The sequence below is a fragment of the Gymnoscopelus microlampas genome (genome assembly GCF_963454915.1).
Source record: "Gymnoscopelus microlampas genome assembly, chromosome: 5".
In the NCBI taxonomy this organism is placed as follows: domain Eukaryota; kingdom Metazoa; phylum Chordata; class Actinopteri; order Myctophiformes; family Myctophidae; genus Gymnoscopelus; species Gymnoscopelus microlampas.
The window spans coordinates 44,333,890-44,351,389 of record NC_139942.1 but is presented as its reverse complement, the minus strand read 5'-3'; the positions used below and the strand labels follow the sequence as shown (position 1 = coordinate 44,351,389).

The 17,500-nt window shown below is 43.1% G+C and overlaps 1 protein-coding gene and 1 long non-coding RNA gene across 4 annotated transcripts in view; one reads left to right on the top strand and one right to left on the bottom strand.

Annotated features, from left to right (window-relative positions):
• Nucleotides 1–17,500, top strand: part of cadm3 (cell adhesion molecule 3) — a 175,546-nt gene that overhangs the window by 137,842 nt on the left and 20,204 nt on the right. For all 3 annotated transcript variants that reach the window (XM_084057122.1, XM_084057120.1, XM_084057121.1), the window contains exon 8: nucleotides 5,490–5,662. In XM_084057122.1, the coding sequence (XP_083913248.1) occupies nucleotides 5,490–5,662 (173 nt within the window). The remainder of the gene's footprint in view (nucleotides 1–5,489; nucleotides 5,663–17,500) is intronic.
• LOC311045304 lies at nucleotides 6,103–10,890 on the bottom strand. The gene is made up of 6 exons (XR_014600755.1): nucleotides 10,819–10,890; nucleotides 8,645–8,688; nucleotides 8,363–8,493; nucleotides 7,424–7,510; nucleotides 7,268–7,329; nucleotides 6,103–7,157 (listed from the first exon to the last, which is right to left on the bottom strand). It is a non-coding gene; the product is annotated as an uncharacterized lncRNA (long non-coding RNA).

The window sequence follows — 17,500 nt, the reverse complement described above, 5'->3', positions numbered from 1 at the left end:
GATTGGTCCTGCGGTTTGCGATATTAGCTCCGAACACACAGACACACACAGACAGACAGAGAGACAGACAGAGGCAGACAGTGACAGACAGACAGTCTTCTAGACAGCTAGACTCCTGCAGAGCCACACTGTAAAAAGCAAATCCCTTAACCGGGGCTAGACAGCAAAAAAAAAACACTTGGATGCTGATTTCAGCAAATAAGATTTGAAGTGCATTCCTAGGTGGTTTTGAAATACGATTCAAATCAGATTCTCTAAGGATGCGTCTCAGTCTGGAGGAGTGGACACTCGGACACTGGAGCCTGATTTATACTTGAAGGAGTAGTTCACCCTAAAAAAAGAGACTTATTTTCTATCAATTACACACCGCATAAAGCATTGAATTCATGGAGATCTTTTTTGTTTTTGTCGCATTCCTAAGCCAATCATTTGATTGACATCCCAGACAATGTTGATGATGGGATCTGCTCTATAGAGGTTCCTTGGTTAAATAACAGTATATCTAAATTAAAATATAAATAAAAGATGTTTTTAGCCCATGCAGAGACAGGAAAAGTGGAGCTTTTTGTATTCTGCCCCCTATTTGGCCAGAACTAGTGCTTTTAGATCCAAAATCATTAGGATGTCAGTGTTTTTAATTAACCTTTTACTCACAGCTGTGATAAAGGATAAGGATAATATCAATATGATGATGTTTTGTTTTTGTTTTGTTTTTCTTCCTGCTGTTACCTGTCTTGGCCAGGTCTCACTTGAACAAACTAGTAAGGCTACTTCTTGGCCTCAATCACAAAACCCATCTAACCCCTGCTCATTTTGCTAGGATTGGATGGCTTAGGGTTGAGGACAGAGTACAGCAACTGGGCCTGGTTTTCATTATATACCACAACATTGGGATCCCCCTGTATTTGTCAAAATACTTACAAAACGTTAATGAAGTCCACGATCATAACACCACAGGCAGCTCCACGAATCATGTTCAACCCAGATTTGGCTCAACAAAGGGAATGAACTCCTTCTCATGCTATTCAACAAAAATGTGGAATGCCCTACCAAAAGGAGTAAAGGAGTGTAAAACCCTACTCACTTTCAAAACTGCCCTAAAGATACACCTTCAGGAGGCTGCGATTCGAAAATGGCCCCAGTCTTAACCCTGAATTTGTACTTACATGTACTGTTGTTCTCATGTCTTACTAAATAAAGTACATCAATCAACAACAAATTCTTAATGTCAATGGCACTTTCCTGGATAAATAAAGATTAAATAACATGTGTGAGGTCACCGACGACAACAATGTTTTGTTTTATTCTATTTAGCTACAGTATAGCTTCGTTTTTGTTTGCCTTTCACTAAATGTCATGCCAAATGTCTCCCCTCGGCCTCACAAATGCCACTCCGCTCATTTCCGGAGTCAGTCAGTCAGTCAGTCAGTCAGGTTAGGTTAAGCTGCCTGCCCGCTGAAGAATTGCAGGGCTACAGCATAACGGCAACGATGCGCCTCCAGGGCTGTTATCGCTATTTGCTTTTTCACTTAAATCACTGCTATGGCATTACTGCACAAATGGCCGCCGGGTAAACAGTTGGAGTGTGCCTTTAAAGTGGCAACGAGGGAGTTTTTTGGTGGGGTGCTTCTAGGGAGAGAGTGATTAATCAGGCTGCCTGCATGCATCCAGGTATAGCCCATAGTGTCTGTCCCCGTCTCCACCCCGGCTCACACTTTGTCAGTGTAATTACTGTACGCCGCTTAAGGACTCTCCCCGTATTTACATAATTGATTCCTTTATCGTTGGCGCGTCTCATGCTATCTCCCTCATACACAATCTGGTAACTGGGGGGGGGAATGGATTCTGAACGGATGGACGATTTGAAACGCTGATCTGTCACTGTGTTCCCCTTGCCTTCTCTTCCTCTCTCGCTCTCGCTCTCTCTCTCTCTCTCTCTCTCCTTTCAATCTCAGTTTTTCTGTCACGAACAACACTGTCCTCTCGACCTACGTGTCGTCACCCCTCATTGTGGCGAAGACTCTTGTTTTCTCTCCTCTTCTGTTGCTCTCTCTTTTCTTCGTCTGGTTTCTCCCTCTCTCCTCTCTCTCTCTCCTCTCTCTCACTCTCTTTGTCTCTCGCTCACTCTCTTTCGACCCCTCCTAACCCATTTAGACCGGAAGAAGCATCTGTGTCACTTTTTCATTTGAGCTAAAAAGCATTATTTTACACTTTGGGCTATTCAAAAATAGCAGATATACAAGCTCATAGCGCGGCACCGAGTGCCGCGCTATGAGCTTGAAGATCTGCTATCTAACTATATAAGTGGCGAGCAACTTCCGCACCCTCGGTGGTGACACCCCACAGCTCTGTTATCGACTAAACAACGCACCGCCAGACCACATGTCGCCTACTGACTCGCCACGCCGGCCGCGCTGAATTTACGCCTCGCGTAGGGGACATCTCACTGCTCACTACACCGTTTCCACCGCGCAACATAATTAATTCTACTCACCAAATGTCGGACAAAACGGAAGGGGAGCCCGCTTCGTACCGTTTACCGTGCGCACGACCTCATCACCACAACTGCAGCCAGCCGCTGCGGGTTTTTTTTCCTTTTTTTCAAAACTTTTTTTTTGGTCACCATTTTCTCCAGGCACCATTTCTGGTGTAACGTCGGGTGTTTCTTTTCACCAGCCAATCACCTTTCACGTTGCCACGTCCGTTGCCACGTCGCGCTGACGTACGCTAAACAAGCGCTGCCGTGCGCACAATGCAAACGAGCCCAAAGGCGCGCAAAAATAAGCCGACCATTGCTTAGACACAAAGTCAGACCTGGCAACGCAGCCTACGCCCATCATGTGTGAGAGATCTACAAGCTATGGGGCAGAGACGCCACCGTATCTTAGCAACAACTACAGCGCTCACTCTCATTGGTCGTGTCACGCTAACAGCAGTCTCCAGACAATGGCATCGCAGACAGCTTGCTGTTACTGCTGTAGCCATCACAGGCAGTTGCAGCACGACGGACAGGCCGCTGTGATAGCTGCCATGTCGCTAACGCTAACCTGGTTGTCATGCCTGCAGCGGCTGTGCAATCACTTTGTCAACAATGCACGTTCGTGTGGTGAATGTCTATATTGCTGCTCAGTTCGTCCATTGTAGATGGTGTATGTTTGTGTGTGTCTTCTGGAGAACTATGTAGCTCCACAGCAACTACAGTAACTAACGTAATGGCAGGACCGCCCCGTGCAACGCATGTTAGCCTGCATTATGGTCATGTAGTAATTTCAGATAATTTCGCTCCGATTACAGCAGTGTTTATCAACCCTTTCACGCCGCCCCCCCCCCCCCCCCCCCAAATACACGTACTTGATCTGGGACCCCCCCATTCTGTTTGACTCCGTTCCACAAGTAAATATTGTGAAAATAGCCGATCTACAAGCTCGAAACGCCTCACGTTGAGAGGCTTTGTAAGCTTGGAGATCGCCTATTTCCTACATGATTGCCTCTTTCTTACATTCTTTGCCAATGTGGCCCATGTTTTCATAGCATCGTTTATTGACTACTTCTGTTGCAGAAATGGCCATTTCCTTTACTTTCGGTTTTTTATTGTCTCCGCCAGGCCGAAAGGCATGGCGCAAGACTATGTTTCACCCCCTGTCCGTCCGTCTGTGATAGCTAATCTCTCACATCGTTGACTTGATCGCAGGAAAATAACAGCCCGATGTGGAGAGTCAGTGAGAGCTGGATAAACGACGTAAAATGTGTCAAAAGGAGTCTGTACGGCTGTCGATAAATGAACACATGACGTCGGTGGGAGAGGAGATATTGTGTCTTTTGGACAAACAGCAGCGTGGTGCTGATGTTTGTTGTGTGAAGCAGCTTAATGTCAGAGTGTTTGGGTTGGAGCGCCTCAGTGCGGCTGCAGAGTTCATGTGCAACCTCTTCCAGAGAGACACAGAGACACTAGAAACTCTGCTGGGGAAAAAAAACACTGCTGGGCATTGACTTTCCTATGGACATTGATCTACACACTGCAGGTATATCTGCTACACACACAACATCAAACTACACACTGCAGGTATGATGCAGCGTTTGCATTACAGCCAGCATGCCAGCGTAGTTCCCATATGGTTTCAAGGTGGGCTAAACCATATGGACCCCATGTCAGCAATGTCAGCGGCATCCACTTCAGTCCCAACTGCGATGCCCATGCAGGCTATAAGTAGCTTCTACCTGGCCCTTAGGTGGGCCCCAACTAGCCATGTTTATGTGGGACCAAGGCGGGTCCTAACTGGGTTTGCCCATGCAGGCTTTAACTGGATTCTACCTGGGCCCTAGGTGTACCCTAACCAACCACAGTGCAGTGCCCATCGCTCCAATTGTTGTGACGTCAGGGCTCTCAATACTGCACATTGGTGGACGAGGAGGGGCCGCAGGGCGACCGCACACATCGCTGAACCAATGGTAGCCCACGGATGTTTCCTCTGTGGATTTACAATCTGCCCCTCTATGCCACATATCATCCGCACTACAGGGTCTTCACTGACCGAGCCACGGCCCCACTGACCCTCATGACGCTACGCCACTTAAACGTGCGGCAGCATGCGCTGGGTTGCCAGGTTTGCACAGCCTGCGCCAGAAACAAGCAACCACCTTCATGAAAAAAAAAAAAAAAAACGAAATGGTCCACAATGTTCCAGGGGTGTCCCCACGCGTCCCAACACTCCACAGGGGGTCAGTGGACCATCAGGGGGTCCGCGGACCCCCTGTGGACCCCCTGAAACATAACAAATATTATTTCTTCAAATTTTTTCCTTTTTCAAAAAAACTTTTCCCCAGTTTCACTCCGGCGATTTGGGTCCCCCAATATACACACGGCCACGCTGGGCCCCGTGCGCGGCTGGGGTTGAGGGGGGCGTAGCCCCCCGAAACTCTAGTTTGTGAAAAATCGAGAAAACGTGTACAAATTAATATATTTATATTCTTTTAAAGCGAACATTTTTTAACTCAAATCTTTGCTTCTGGGGGTCCCTGGAACAACATATTTTAGATGGGGGTCCGCGGTCAAATATTTATCATTTTGGGGGTCCTTGACAAGACATGAAAAAGTTTGAGCACCACTGATATAGAAACATAGGTTTTTCAGAAAACTGGGATTGGGATTTAGAAGACATTTTGTAGAAATCGCCTTCAGGTCTTAACGGGCTAATGCTCCGGTCGGTCTCCAGTCTATTGTTGCTGTGTCATCCGTTCTCTGATCCGTTCTCTTTAACATCATTTGTGTCTGTCTCTGTCTGTCTCTCTCATTGCACATCAATGGCGTTGCGTTGTGAGAGAGAGGCCTGTATTGGCCCTGACTGTCAATATAATAAAACAGTATTGCTTTTGTAAATCCCAGTACATCAGCGTAGATGGGACAGATGATGACGGATATACAACGATTATATTTAAAGGATACTCCCCCCTCTCTCTCTCTCTCTCTCCCTCCCCTCCCTCCCTTTCAGGCCTCTCTCCTTCATGTGGGAGAAGAAGGACGGAGAGCTCCCCCCGCTGGCCAAGGTGGACGGTGCCTTCCTGCGCTTCGAGATGCTCAACAAGTCGGACAACGGCGTGTACCTCTGTCACGCGGACAACGGCATCGGCCAGAGCCAGGGAGAATACACCCTCCTGGTACAAGGTACTGTACTGTCAGACACACCCCCCACGGAAGAACCACACTGCAAAAAATGGCCAAATTAAAACAAGCAAAATATTTTTAAATTGAGACATATTTCTTTATATCAAGCAAAAAAAACTGCCAATGGGGTAAGCATTTTTTTCTATACTAGAATTCTTAAAACTAGAAACAAAGTCTAGCCACTGAAAGAGCATACTGGTGCTTAAAACTAGACAAAAATGCCTACATCTAAAGCAAGTTCTGCTTAATACAAGCAATGAATACTTTGTTATTTAAGAAAGATATGCTTAAATGTGGTATTTTTGTTCTCTTTATTAAGCCGATTCTGAGGATTTTTTCCTTAAATCTGAGAATAATAATAAGCCCCAAAACTCTTACAATAAGAAGCATTTCCTTCAAAATAATAGAATGAAAAGTCTTAAATTAAGACACCAGAAGCATTCTTATTTTCAGCATTTATTTTCTTTTATAAAGCAGCTCAGGCCCACATGCTATAAAATAGTGGTTCTCAAAGTGGGGTCCACGCAGGGACCCCCAGGAGTCCATGAAAGGATTTGAGGAGGTCCTGCTGAACATTTGTTGACATAGCCTCAATGTCAGTTTTACTACTTTAACCCATGATATAATTTTAACAACCCAAATTGTGTATGGGGAGGCCCAGCGGCACAGATTATTTTCAGAGGGGGGTCCAAAGCCAAATATTAATTTGGGGATCCTGGACTGGAATAAGTTTGAGAACCACTGCAAAGTTGGGCAGGGGGAGGACTTCACACTTTACACAGCAGACACTCAAGTCTGGACACTCAACTGGAAACATTCAATTCTAAAAACCATCCAGCGTGACAATACAATGTATATATAAAGTGCTTTGAGGGAGAGGCATAACTGATCCTTACTTCACAGGGTCTATCAGTTGAAGAATAATTGTTACCAAGACGTCTTGGCGGTAATAAAGCAGTACCAAGCTCTGTTGGTGACTAACCTGAGTAATCAACTAACCGTATTACAGCAACATCAAGGAACTGAACTGGTGGCGTTTGGTCTTTTTCTATGAGTCATGTTCCACTTGGGGTATGTGAGGTGAACGGTGTAATCACTCGCCATGAGATACATCATGCTGGCATAGGTGTCCTCTTTTGGGGGGAGCACGGTGGCGCAGTTGGTAGTGCTGTCGCCTCACAGCTAGAAGGTCCTGGGTTCGATTCCCGCAGTTGATGCTGTGGGCGTGTCCTCTCCTCCGAGTCATCAGTGCCCACCCCCTAGGTGGGGTTGGCGAAGGGGCCTTTCTGTGTGGAGTTTGCATGTTCTCCCCGTGTCTCCTAGGGTAGGTACCCTATCCTGGTCACAATACTGCCTCCCCCTGGATAAAAAAGGTGTCATCTTTTGGGAAGGTCAATACAGGCATGGCTCCAATGGCATGTGCAGATGGTTTCACAGACGGCAGGGCTGAGTGGAGTGGTCTTGCCTGAAGAAAGGTGTTGGGGTCTTCTGCAGACTGACACAAACACAAACAGAAAAAACAAAAAAATATCACAAAAAATGTATGCGTTGCATTCTGAATCTTATAGTCAAATATGAAAATTGCCATATATGCACATTTCTTACCTCAAGGATGTGAGCAGAGCATGTATGTCCTAACTTCATGTGGTGGAGACATGTCAGGCGGGCTGCAAAGTTAAAAACATTAATTTACAGCAGCCAGTTATTTAAACAAGCGTATACTTTCATGAGATACTCCGTCAGAAACAGTAATTACTGTACCTTTGTCCAGCTGCTTAAGGTCCCACAGCGGATCACTTTGGGTACAAAGTAGGAGTTCCGTCAATCAAGGATTCGTCAGAGTTCATCCTATGACACAGACAGATAAAGAGAGAGAGCAGGTCAGTTCACATTCCTCCAACGAGGATCTACCGGTGTTCATCCATAACTAGAGAGAGATCACAGAGAGACAACATTTTTGTGCCATCAGGATACAAAAAAAATCACAAACACATAACATAAATACAAAATACATACAAACTGGAAAAGGCCACCAGTCATGATTCAAGAGGCATCACATTACATTGTATGCACAGAACTGAGATGGGGCCTGTTTGTTCAGGAGTCCTATAGGGACAAATGATCTTGAAGCCCTAGCCTGCAACATTGGCACTGTGTACCGTCGTCCTGATGGTAAAAGGTGGTATTGACTGTATAACGGGTGCGTTCTATCCCAAGCAATAGCTCTCCCCTTCCTAAGCACCCGGGTCTCATACATTGCTGCTATACTCTCATGTCGTACCCCAGCTATCTTGCTGGATACATTGATGATTTTATGGAGTTTGTTCTTATTAACCAATGATAGTGAGCCATACCAGGAAACAAAACAGAAAGTCAGTGCACTCTCCACGAAGGATCGATGGAAGAGCACCATTACACTTTTTTGCACATTATACTGTCTCAGTCTGTGCATAAAATGCAGCCTCTGATGACCTTTCTTATAGATGGCATTAGTGTAGGAATTCCATGTCAGCTTGGAATCAATCGTTGTACCCAAATACTTGTATTCGTCAACAGTCGCCACCCCATCCCCATCAATAACTATTTGCTGGTGTGCATCATGAGCACTAGTCCTACAATAAAATATACTTAGTGTTCTTAATATTCAACTGACTGAAGGAAGCACATGCAGGCCTACTTCAAAGGAATACATTTGCTTACATGTTCCAGTTCTCTGAAGCAGGGGTCAATGAGTCAATGAAGGCCCATCTGGGTTGTTATTCAAGGTCCAAGACCTGGGAAACATCCTTCTTGTTGGGTCTGGTCTTAGGCTCTCAGTTGACTCTGCCAGACTGCCAGAAAACATAACAAAAATAAACAATTACAATTTAAAAGTGTAACCTGGCATTACGTTTCTAATAGCAGAAACTGAAGTGTGTCAGATGTTTGTCATTTGTCTGCCAGGTATCAGTGGTGTGTTAACATGAGTAGTAGCTTACTCACTTAGCTCCACTGGCTGCATATCTGTCCTGCAACATTGTAGTGCTCTATGAGGTAAGGGATAAAAGGATAATATACATTAGAAACAATGTTTGGTAATGTCTAGACGCCAATTAGAAATAACTAAGTAATAGTAAAAAAAGGAATTAAACAAATAACCACTGGCAACCACTGGCATAAATGAGGCTAGACAAGACAGTAGCAAAGGGCCTTGCAGTCAAGACAAACAGCCAAATATACAAACAACATAAGCCACAATCTATAATACAAATTACTACTACTACTAATAATAATAGTCTGTTTTCAACCTGGTGTCCCTATTTTGGACAACATTCTCAATAATGGCCAGCCTACACCCTCACAACGTGCCACTGTCTAACCCTACCGCATTAATTGTTGGTACAATGATAATTCGGGACCCCCAGGGGTCCTCGAGGGAGATCCAGGGGGTACCGAGCTAAATGATGGATAGTTAGGAACCAAATTGACCCTTATGGCTTATGGTTAAATTAACATAGATTTTACAATATAAATTGGGGTCCCGGAGATAGAAATGCCATTAAATAGGGGTCCGTAGCCTAATGCATGTCAAACTGGGGGTCCTTGAAATTAAAAGAATCACTGCTAGAGACGTAAAAATCTTCTCTTATGGGACTCCCTAGCTGGCATATCTTTTCAAATGGGGGTCCGCGGGCTTGTGAAAATAGCAGATCTACAAGCTCACAATCGCGAGGCGTTGTGATGTGAGCTTGTAGATCTTCTATTTTCACAATGTGCGCCTATTTCTTAGGTAATATTTGACAATGTGGCCACTGTTTGACCATGTTTTGTAGTATTGTTTGTTGTGTGTCCATTTATATTTTAGAGCAGTGGTTTTCAACCTTTTTCGCATCAAGGACCCCCAAATTGACAAATATTAGCCCTGGGACCCCCATTTGAAAATATATGCCAGGGACTCAACCATTTAGATTTTTTAGGGGGTCCCAATCTACACTGTATCACCATCATCAGTGTTCATTTAACTCTGAGTGTACAAATGGAACCAAATGGACCCTAACGGGTCCATTTGGTTCCATTTGTACACTCGGAGTTACAGACATATAAGGGTCAATTTGGTTGCTAACTATTCATTTGCCTGGGGACCCCCTGGAACCCCCTCAAGGACCACTGGTGGTCCCCGGACCACTGGTTGAAAGCCCCTGTTTTAGAGGGATTAAAAAGGTCTTATAAGTTCTTAAGTTGTCTCTTTATAAATGTGCAGATACCCTGTATAGTGTATGCACTTACACTGTATGTTGGTTTGTTTACTGTTGAGTGAGAAAAACATTAAGATAATCTTCTTGGGACCCCCAGTTTGGTAACCACTGCCCTAGGCCAGTTTAGCTTTTCTAACCCACAGGGGTGCAACATTTAATTGAATACATTTATTATAAATAATATTCTTATAAAAGCGATTTTCTGAACATCTACAAGATCACAAAGCATGTTGTCAGCTTGTAGATGAACATTTTTTAAACATTTTTTAAACAACACAGTTGTATGACAAACATAAAATATGGCTAAAGTAAAGTAGTAAATAGATGCTTTAAACCAGAGGTCTTCAACGTTTTCCAAAGACCCCTAGCTGAGAGAGAGATGGAGCAGGGACCCCCTCTATATTGTATAAAATTGTATTTCAGATTAAACTTTTTTTTCAACTTGGTCTGCTCTTTTTACCCCCTCTAGACCAAACCTTTTTGCCAAAAATAGCCGATCTACAAGCTCACTGTGAGCTTGTAGATCTGCTATTTTTCTAGATCTGCTATTTTTGGTTACCCTCAGAAAAGGGATGCTAGGGTTCAAGTGGTTAATGTAAAAAATAAATATATAACACACACACAGATTTGGCGGCCCCTGGGTAGTAACTCTGAGGACCCCCTGTTGAAGACCCCTGCTTTAAACATCACTTGGATACAATAATATTGTAATTGTGTGTAAATACGTTTGTACCGAACACTAGTTTCAACATGGCGGAGTCCAGCGGGCCGTGTCTCTGGGGTAAACAAAGAAGGACGAGAGTCCCTCGCTAACTTCGCTAAATAAATCGATGACATAAACTTAAGCAACAAAAGTATGAGGAATATGACAAAAGACAACGTTTGCTAAATATATAGTATATACAGTGAACGTTAACTTACCTTAGCATAACAACTCTGAATGAATGAACGGAGCAGACTAGAGCTGCAGAAAAACAACAAGACCGTTCTTCTCTTCCTGTTTCTTACGCGCGCTTCTCCAGTGATCAACTGCGCATGTGTAGTGCGGTCAGTGTTGCCAGATTCTGTGAGAGAAACAAGCAACCAGGTCTAGGAAAACCAGCCCAAAACCAGCCCAAAAGAAGCGACTATGGGCAACATGAGCACTTTAACACATACATCAGCTATTTGAAAATAGCAGATCTACAAGCTCACAACGCGTCGCGATACAGTCATAGAGTTAGGAGGATGCAGTAGACAGACCCTACATCTGATTGGACTGAACAGGAGCGAGGCTTTCCCCATTGATTATAATGAAAATTCAGACAATACAGCCTTACTTAGCAGGACCAAAAGCACACACACAAAACGTGATGTTAGAATACACTTGTGTAAAGTGATGTCCAAAAATAAATACACTTAAAAGGGATATTTCACTTTCAAAAAAACTTTCTGTCATTTTATCATCTACTCAGGCCTTTGTGAACCACCCAGACAGTTTTTAAGTTGCTTGATTCATTATTTAGATATTTGATATTCATTTTATCAGACACGCCCCTTTCCTATACAAACCCATTGTAACTTCAAACTCCATTTTAACCATGTTAGATTAATCAAAAACACCCGTCCTTGGTTCTGGTGACTCATCCTGCCCTCTTAATGCGTGAGGGGGCCGTGTTTTTCCGATTACTTTTTTCATTTATTTTATTTAAATTTTTTATTGTACTTTATTTTTTTAATTTTCAAAAAAAATATTAAAAATACATACCGTATGTCCCTGTGTGAGGAAAGTTATATGGGCGCGTCCGGGCTGAAGAGCTGATAAATAATCTGTTGTCCGATTGTGTCAGCGCCCCCTAGTGGCCAAATTATTCAAGAAGCCCAATAACCCTAATTTTCAGAACCACATGTTTGTGTGTGAGGAAAGTTATATGGACGCGTCCGGGGTGAAGAGCTGATCAATAATACGTTGTCCGTTTGTTTCAGCGCCCCCTAGGGGCCGAGATAATAGTGAAAACCTGTTTGAAAGGAGTAAAAACAAAATTGGACACCTGTTTCTGGGTCAGCGCGTCGCCCCGAACGCGCCCATATAACTCTCCTCGGACACGGCCTTACCATTCTCCTTAATTGGCTAGGGTCAAATGTCACGTTATTACGCGCAATAAAGCGATATATCTCGAAATCGATGCATTTTTAGAATCCACCTTTCGGATATGTTGTACAGCTCGCCAAGGCGCACGTGTGGATGTCTTGTTTGTCCCGGTATGACACTCCTAAGTTGACCTCCTACACATTCAGAAGGCACATAGAGTCTTATATCTTAAGACCATATCAAAGGACAAAGTCAGAAATAGAAATGTGTCGTAACGGGACAAACAAGACATCCAAGTGTGCGTCTCAACCAGCTCTACAACATATCCAAAAAGTGGACCCTAAGTCCTTATCGTATTCGAGATATTGAGCGAGATAGCGAAGCCGTAACCATAGCCAATTAAGGGATAATTAAATCATGATTTGATATTAGGGTTTGATTATTTCAAATTTTAGCATTATTTTACGTGTAGATTTGGAAAAAAAATATTTCGGAGAAATCACAGGCTTGGAACACCCTAAAACCAACCAAGAAGTGGCCTTTTGAGGCACTTCCTGTTGTCCGAGAAAAAAGAAACTTGCATATTTGGAATCAGCGCCATCACATTAGTCTAAAGCCAGAGTCTCGAAGAAAAATACAATTTCTAAAAATTTAACGAGGGTTGACCTTTGCAGTCTTTTCGCTGACCTTTGAGCTTTATCAGTGTCAGAAAAAATCAGGGCCGGTGCCAAAAAATCCGGCTTACTCTCAATATGGATTGAGAGAAGTTTCGGATTTAAAAAAAATATCTGGAGCGATTAGTTACAGATTTTGTGCTCAACAAAATCAGTTTTTTATACAAAAGTCAACGTCCAATCTTTTTGGTGACCGTTTGTATTTCCCAAGGTCCTAGAAAATCGAGACCTATTCCATTCAATTCAGCGTCTTTTTTTGAGTCTGAAAAGGTGTTTTTTAATTTAAAAATAAAATATTTTTAAAAAATGTGAGAAAAGCTAAACTTTGAACTATTTCAAAAATCTATAACTTCTTATTAAACAATTCTAGACTATTGATGTAACCTACCATTCGACTCAATATCATATAAATAAGAGGGTGGAGGGGTCAAAATAAAATAATAATATGTTTGTGAAAAAAGCTTCAAGTTTACTAAACTTTAACGCTTGTTTAAACCACTTTCTAAGGGTCATACAAAATCGAGACCTAGCCCATTCGATTCAGCGTCCTCTTTTGAGTCTGAAAACGTGTTTTTTAATTTAAAAAAAATATTTTTGAAAATTGTGAGAAAAGCTTAACTTTGAACTATTTCAAAAATCTATTACTTCTTATTGAAAAGTTGTAGACTATTGATGTAACCCACCATTCGACATAACCAGGGTTGACCTTTGCAGTCTTTTTGCTGATCTTTGAGCTTTATCAGTGTCACATGTACATATACATATACGTATATGTTATATTATGCATATAAATAGATAAATACAAACACCAAAATTATCCTCACTTATAATGTTAAGTAAGGATTACTGAAAAAACATTAGTTTAATACAAATCCTCCTCACTTATAATGTTTAGTAAGGATTACTGAAAAGACATAAGTTTAATAAAACACTAAAAGTCATCCTCACTTATAATGTTAAGTAAAGATTACTGAAAAGACATTAGTTTACTTACAAATCCTCCTCACTTTATAATGTTAAGTAAGGGTTACTGAAAAGACAAAGTTTAATTACTTTCCTCACCAGAAAGTTGACTCTACTAGATTTCATCTAGTAGAGTCAACAAATTAAGCCGAAATGAGTAAAGAGTACTCTTTCTTTTAAGTAAGGTCTACCATTACATGAAATCAGATTTTACAGTGTGGGGTCATAGGATGTTTCGGGTCTCGCAACATACACCCTCGCCCAGGTGATCCAGCCAGGGTTGATGAAGCCCCGACTTACGTCCCAGGTAGCTACCCACGGTCAGTCCTAAATAGGGAAAGACAGGGCCACTTAATACACTTGTCCGAAACTACTCTGCCAGGAATGGGGGAGAGGAGATACTCTGGCACGTGGAGGGACTAGGCTCTGTGGATGGCCTCGTGGCCGGGCTCCTCCTCCGTCTCACCAGGTCCAGGACCTGTGCGTTGCACCAGACTACCCCGCTCCAAACATTTAATTCTGGTGTGATGGTGTCTTGGCCTGTGGTGGTACTGCAGCCTCCCTTAGCGATTGCTTGAATGGCCCTCCTAAAGGCCTCACCGTGGATTTGTTGGGCTTCTTCCTCATGGAAGACACAGACTGGGGCGCCAACCCAAACTTCTCCCGGATGCCATCTACTCTCTGGTGGTCACCAATCTATTCCTGGTTGTCAGGTAGTCTATAAATTCCTATGAGCCACTATAAATAGAATAACTATAACGAAAAAACATCACATGGATGCACCTGGGACGTATCAGTGTTGTTACAGAGGTATCCTCTGTACGGGCACCTCCTAAATATCCATACATGGATGATAAACGAAACGGCTATGCTCTAGGGTCGTCCTTATATGGCGAACGTGTAGGATGACAATGACACCTACCAGTTTATAAGGTTGAGTTGAGGCAGGATAGATCAGATCAGATATATTCCGGTTCAGTAACTAATAAGTATAACTAACTAAGAAAGAGTGAAGGCCTTACAAACCATTTACTCTTCTACCTGATCTCATCCTACCGGCCGGAATTACTAGGGCCCCACGGGAGGTATCGTTCTAATCGACGACGCTCAGGGCAACCTGCTACCAGCAATCTAACTACAAGAACTATCCTTATAATTAGTTCATCCTAACAGTGTTGTAACCTGTGGTCATATACATCTTCCTGCCTTGTACAAATAGTATATAAACATTTGATTTGGTTGCACCTTTGTTTCGGCGCCATTGAAAGCATGTTCGAGCATTGCAGCACCGTGCAATTCCCCAGGTCCCCTGTACGAATGGAATGTCCCTTGTCAGTGTAAAACCCCATTAGAGCTCACTCCTCTTTGCAATGGCGAGTTGATCCAAATTGAGACTGGTGACTGTTGTGGTTTCTTTATTATTATTGTTTATTTTACTATTATTTTTTTATGACACTGTCCTGCCTGTATGTTAATTTCTTTTTTTGGTGTGTACTGTACTGTGGGTGGGGGTGGGGGGGGGGGGGCTGTAGTGTGTCAAGTTGAAGCCTACAGAGCGTGCTTGATATCACTTACATTTTTTTGTTTTATATTCTTTTTTCTTTTGTCCAATAAGTACCTATAACATTATGCATAAAACTACACAGCGTTACTGCAGAGTTTAAGACTGGTTTTATAGTTCCCAGATTGTAAAGTGTAGCGTGCACTTTTACCAATGTGCACTGTTTGTTAAATGGTTTGAGCGATCTGAAACATGGTCTTTATCTGTGATGTCAGATTGTTGAATTAAATTAATGTAGGGGTGGGAATGAAACTGTAGTGTGCATGTGACCAGTTGAACCCTAACACCCAAACTTCTATTTTTTGTTTTATATCACTTTTTATTTTTATCTCATCTGAAAGTAACATGCATGCACAGCGTTGCCGAGTTTTGTTAAGATGTGATAATGAAATGTTTTATAGTTCCCAGATTTTAAAGTGTAGCTTGCACTTTTACCAAAGCCAATGTGCACTTTGTTAAATGGTTGGTTTGATCTGAAACATGTTTGTTTGATCTGAAACATGTTATTTCTATGTGATGAAGTCGCATTAGATTGACAGTTGAATTAAATAAAACAATTCTTAAATTGAGAATCTGTTCCAACTGGTCTTACTCTTAAAATAAGGAAAAATAATCTTGTGCCTCCGCTGGGATATGATGCAAACCACTGTTGTAGCTTGTTACTGGTTAAGTATTGCTCAAAAATGGATTAAATTCCCTATTAAGAAAATGCAAGTTACATTTCCCTAAAATGAGAAAATAAAATCTTGTTTGAAACATGTTTGACAAGCAAAAATGTTCTTTGACAAGCACATTTTTTCTTTTTGGACAAAATATAAGACTAATATGCTAGGATCGAGGATTTTTTTACTTTCTTAAAATCCAATTTTTGCAGTGCAGAGAGGCAGAGAGAAAGAGAGAGAGGGAGAGAGGGATTAAAGAAGGGAAGGAGGGAGGTAGGGAAGTGTAGATGAAGATCAGTGATGGGTTACTCTCTGATGTTTTCTGTGTGTCATCGTGGTTTTGATTTCGGCCATGTGGTGGCGCTCTCTCCATCTCTTTTTCCTCTTATGATTATTATTATTATTATTTTCTTTTTTTTTTACTACTTCCTGTTTTTGTTGTGCTTTTTTAAAAGTTTATTTTTATTATTTTTTATTCATTCATTTTTTTCTTCTTCTTCTTCTGCTTCTTCTTCTTCTTCTCTCATCCAATCCAAACCGCGTCCGCTACCACTATACCGCTTGTCATCCAACCACTTGTCATCCAAATGCTTGACATCCAACCAACCGCTTGTCATCCAACCGCCTCTCGGAGTATATTTTTTTGCCTCGCTTTGCCCTTCCTGCCGTCTCTGTGTGTGTGTGTGTGTGTGTGTGTGTGTGTGTGTGTGTGTGTGTGTGTGTGTGTGTGTGTGTGTGTGTGTGTGTGTGTGTGTGTGTGTGTGTGTGCCGTACATTTCTCTCCACGCTGGTCATCTTTTTTTAAATTCGCTTTGCTGCCCGACGCTTCTGCCCCCCCCCCCACCCACCTACCTCATTCCTTCTGCATCTCTCCATCTCTCTCTCTCTCTCTCTCTCCCGCTGACTCAGATGCCTTGCCCCCCTCTTCCTTCCCCCACCTCCCCTCCTCCGCCTCCCCTGGTACCTCCCACGCCCCTTCCTCCCCCCCATCCTCTCCCTCCTCTCCCTCCTCCTTCGCTTCCTCTCCCACCACCTCCTCGTCCTCTTCCTCTTCTTCCTCCCAGCCTCCCTCTCCTCTCCTGCCCAGCGTCCCTCCATCCTTCTCCCTCTCTCCTGACCTGCTCTCTCTGCCTCCCTCCTCCTCCTCCTCCTCCTCCTCCCTCGCGCCTCCTCCTCTCACCACCCAGCTCTCCGACAACGCTCTCTTCCCATCCTCCTCTTCCTCCTCCTCCTCCCCCCACGTGAGCGTCTCTCCCTCCGCTGTCACCCCCTCCTCCTCCTCCTCCTCCCTGCCTCCCTCAGTTACCGTACGGGTGAACGGAGTTAACACATTCACAGGTAAAGAAACCCCCCCCCCCCAAAAGAAAAACCCGACAACTTAATTTATCCTTATGACCTCATTTCCCTGAGTCAGTCATGGTCTAACCCTGAGGGCTTACACATGTAACCAAATGGACCCGTAGGGGTCATTAGTAACGGACCCTTAACCCATTGAGACCTGAAGCCGATTCTACATGTCTCCTAAATCCCAACAGTATTCTTAAAAACGTATGTTTCTATATCAGTGGTGCTCAATCTTTTTCATGTCAAAGACCCCCAAAATTATATGTATTTGGCCGCGGACCCCCATCAAAATATTTTGTTCCAGGGACCCCCCTAGAAGCAAAGATTT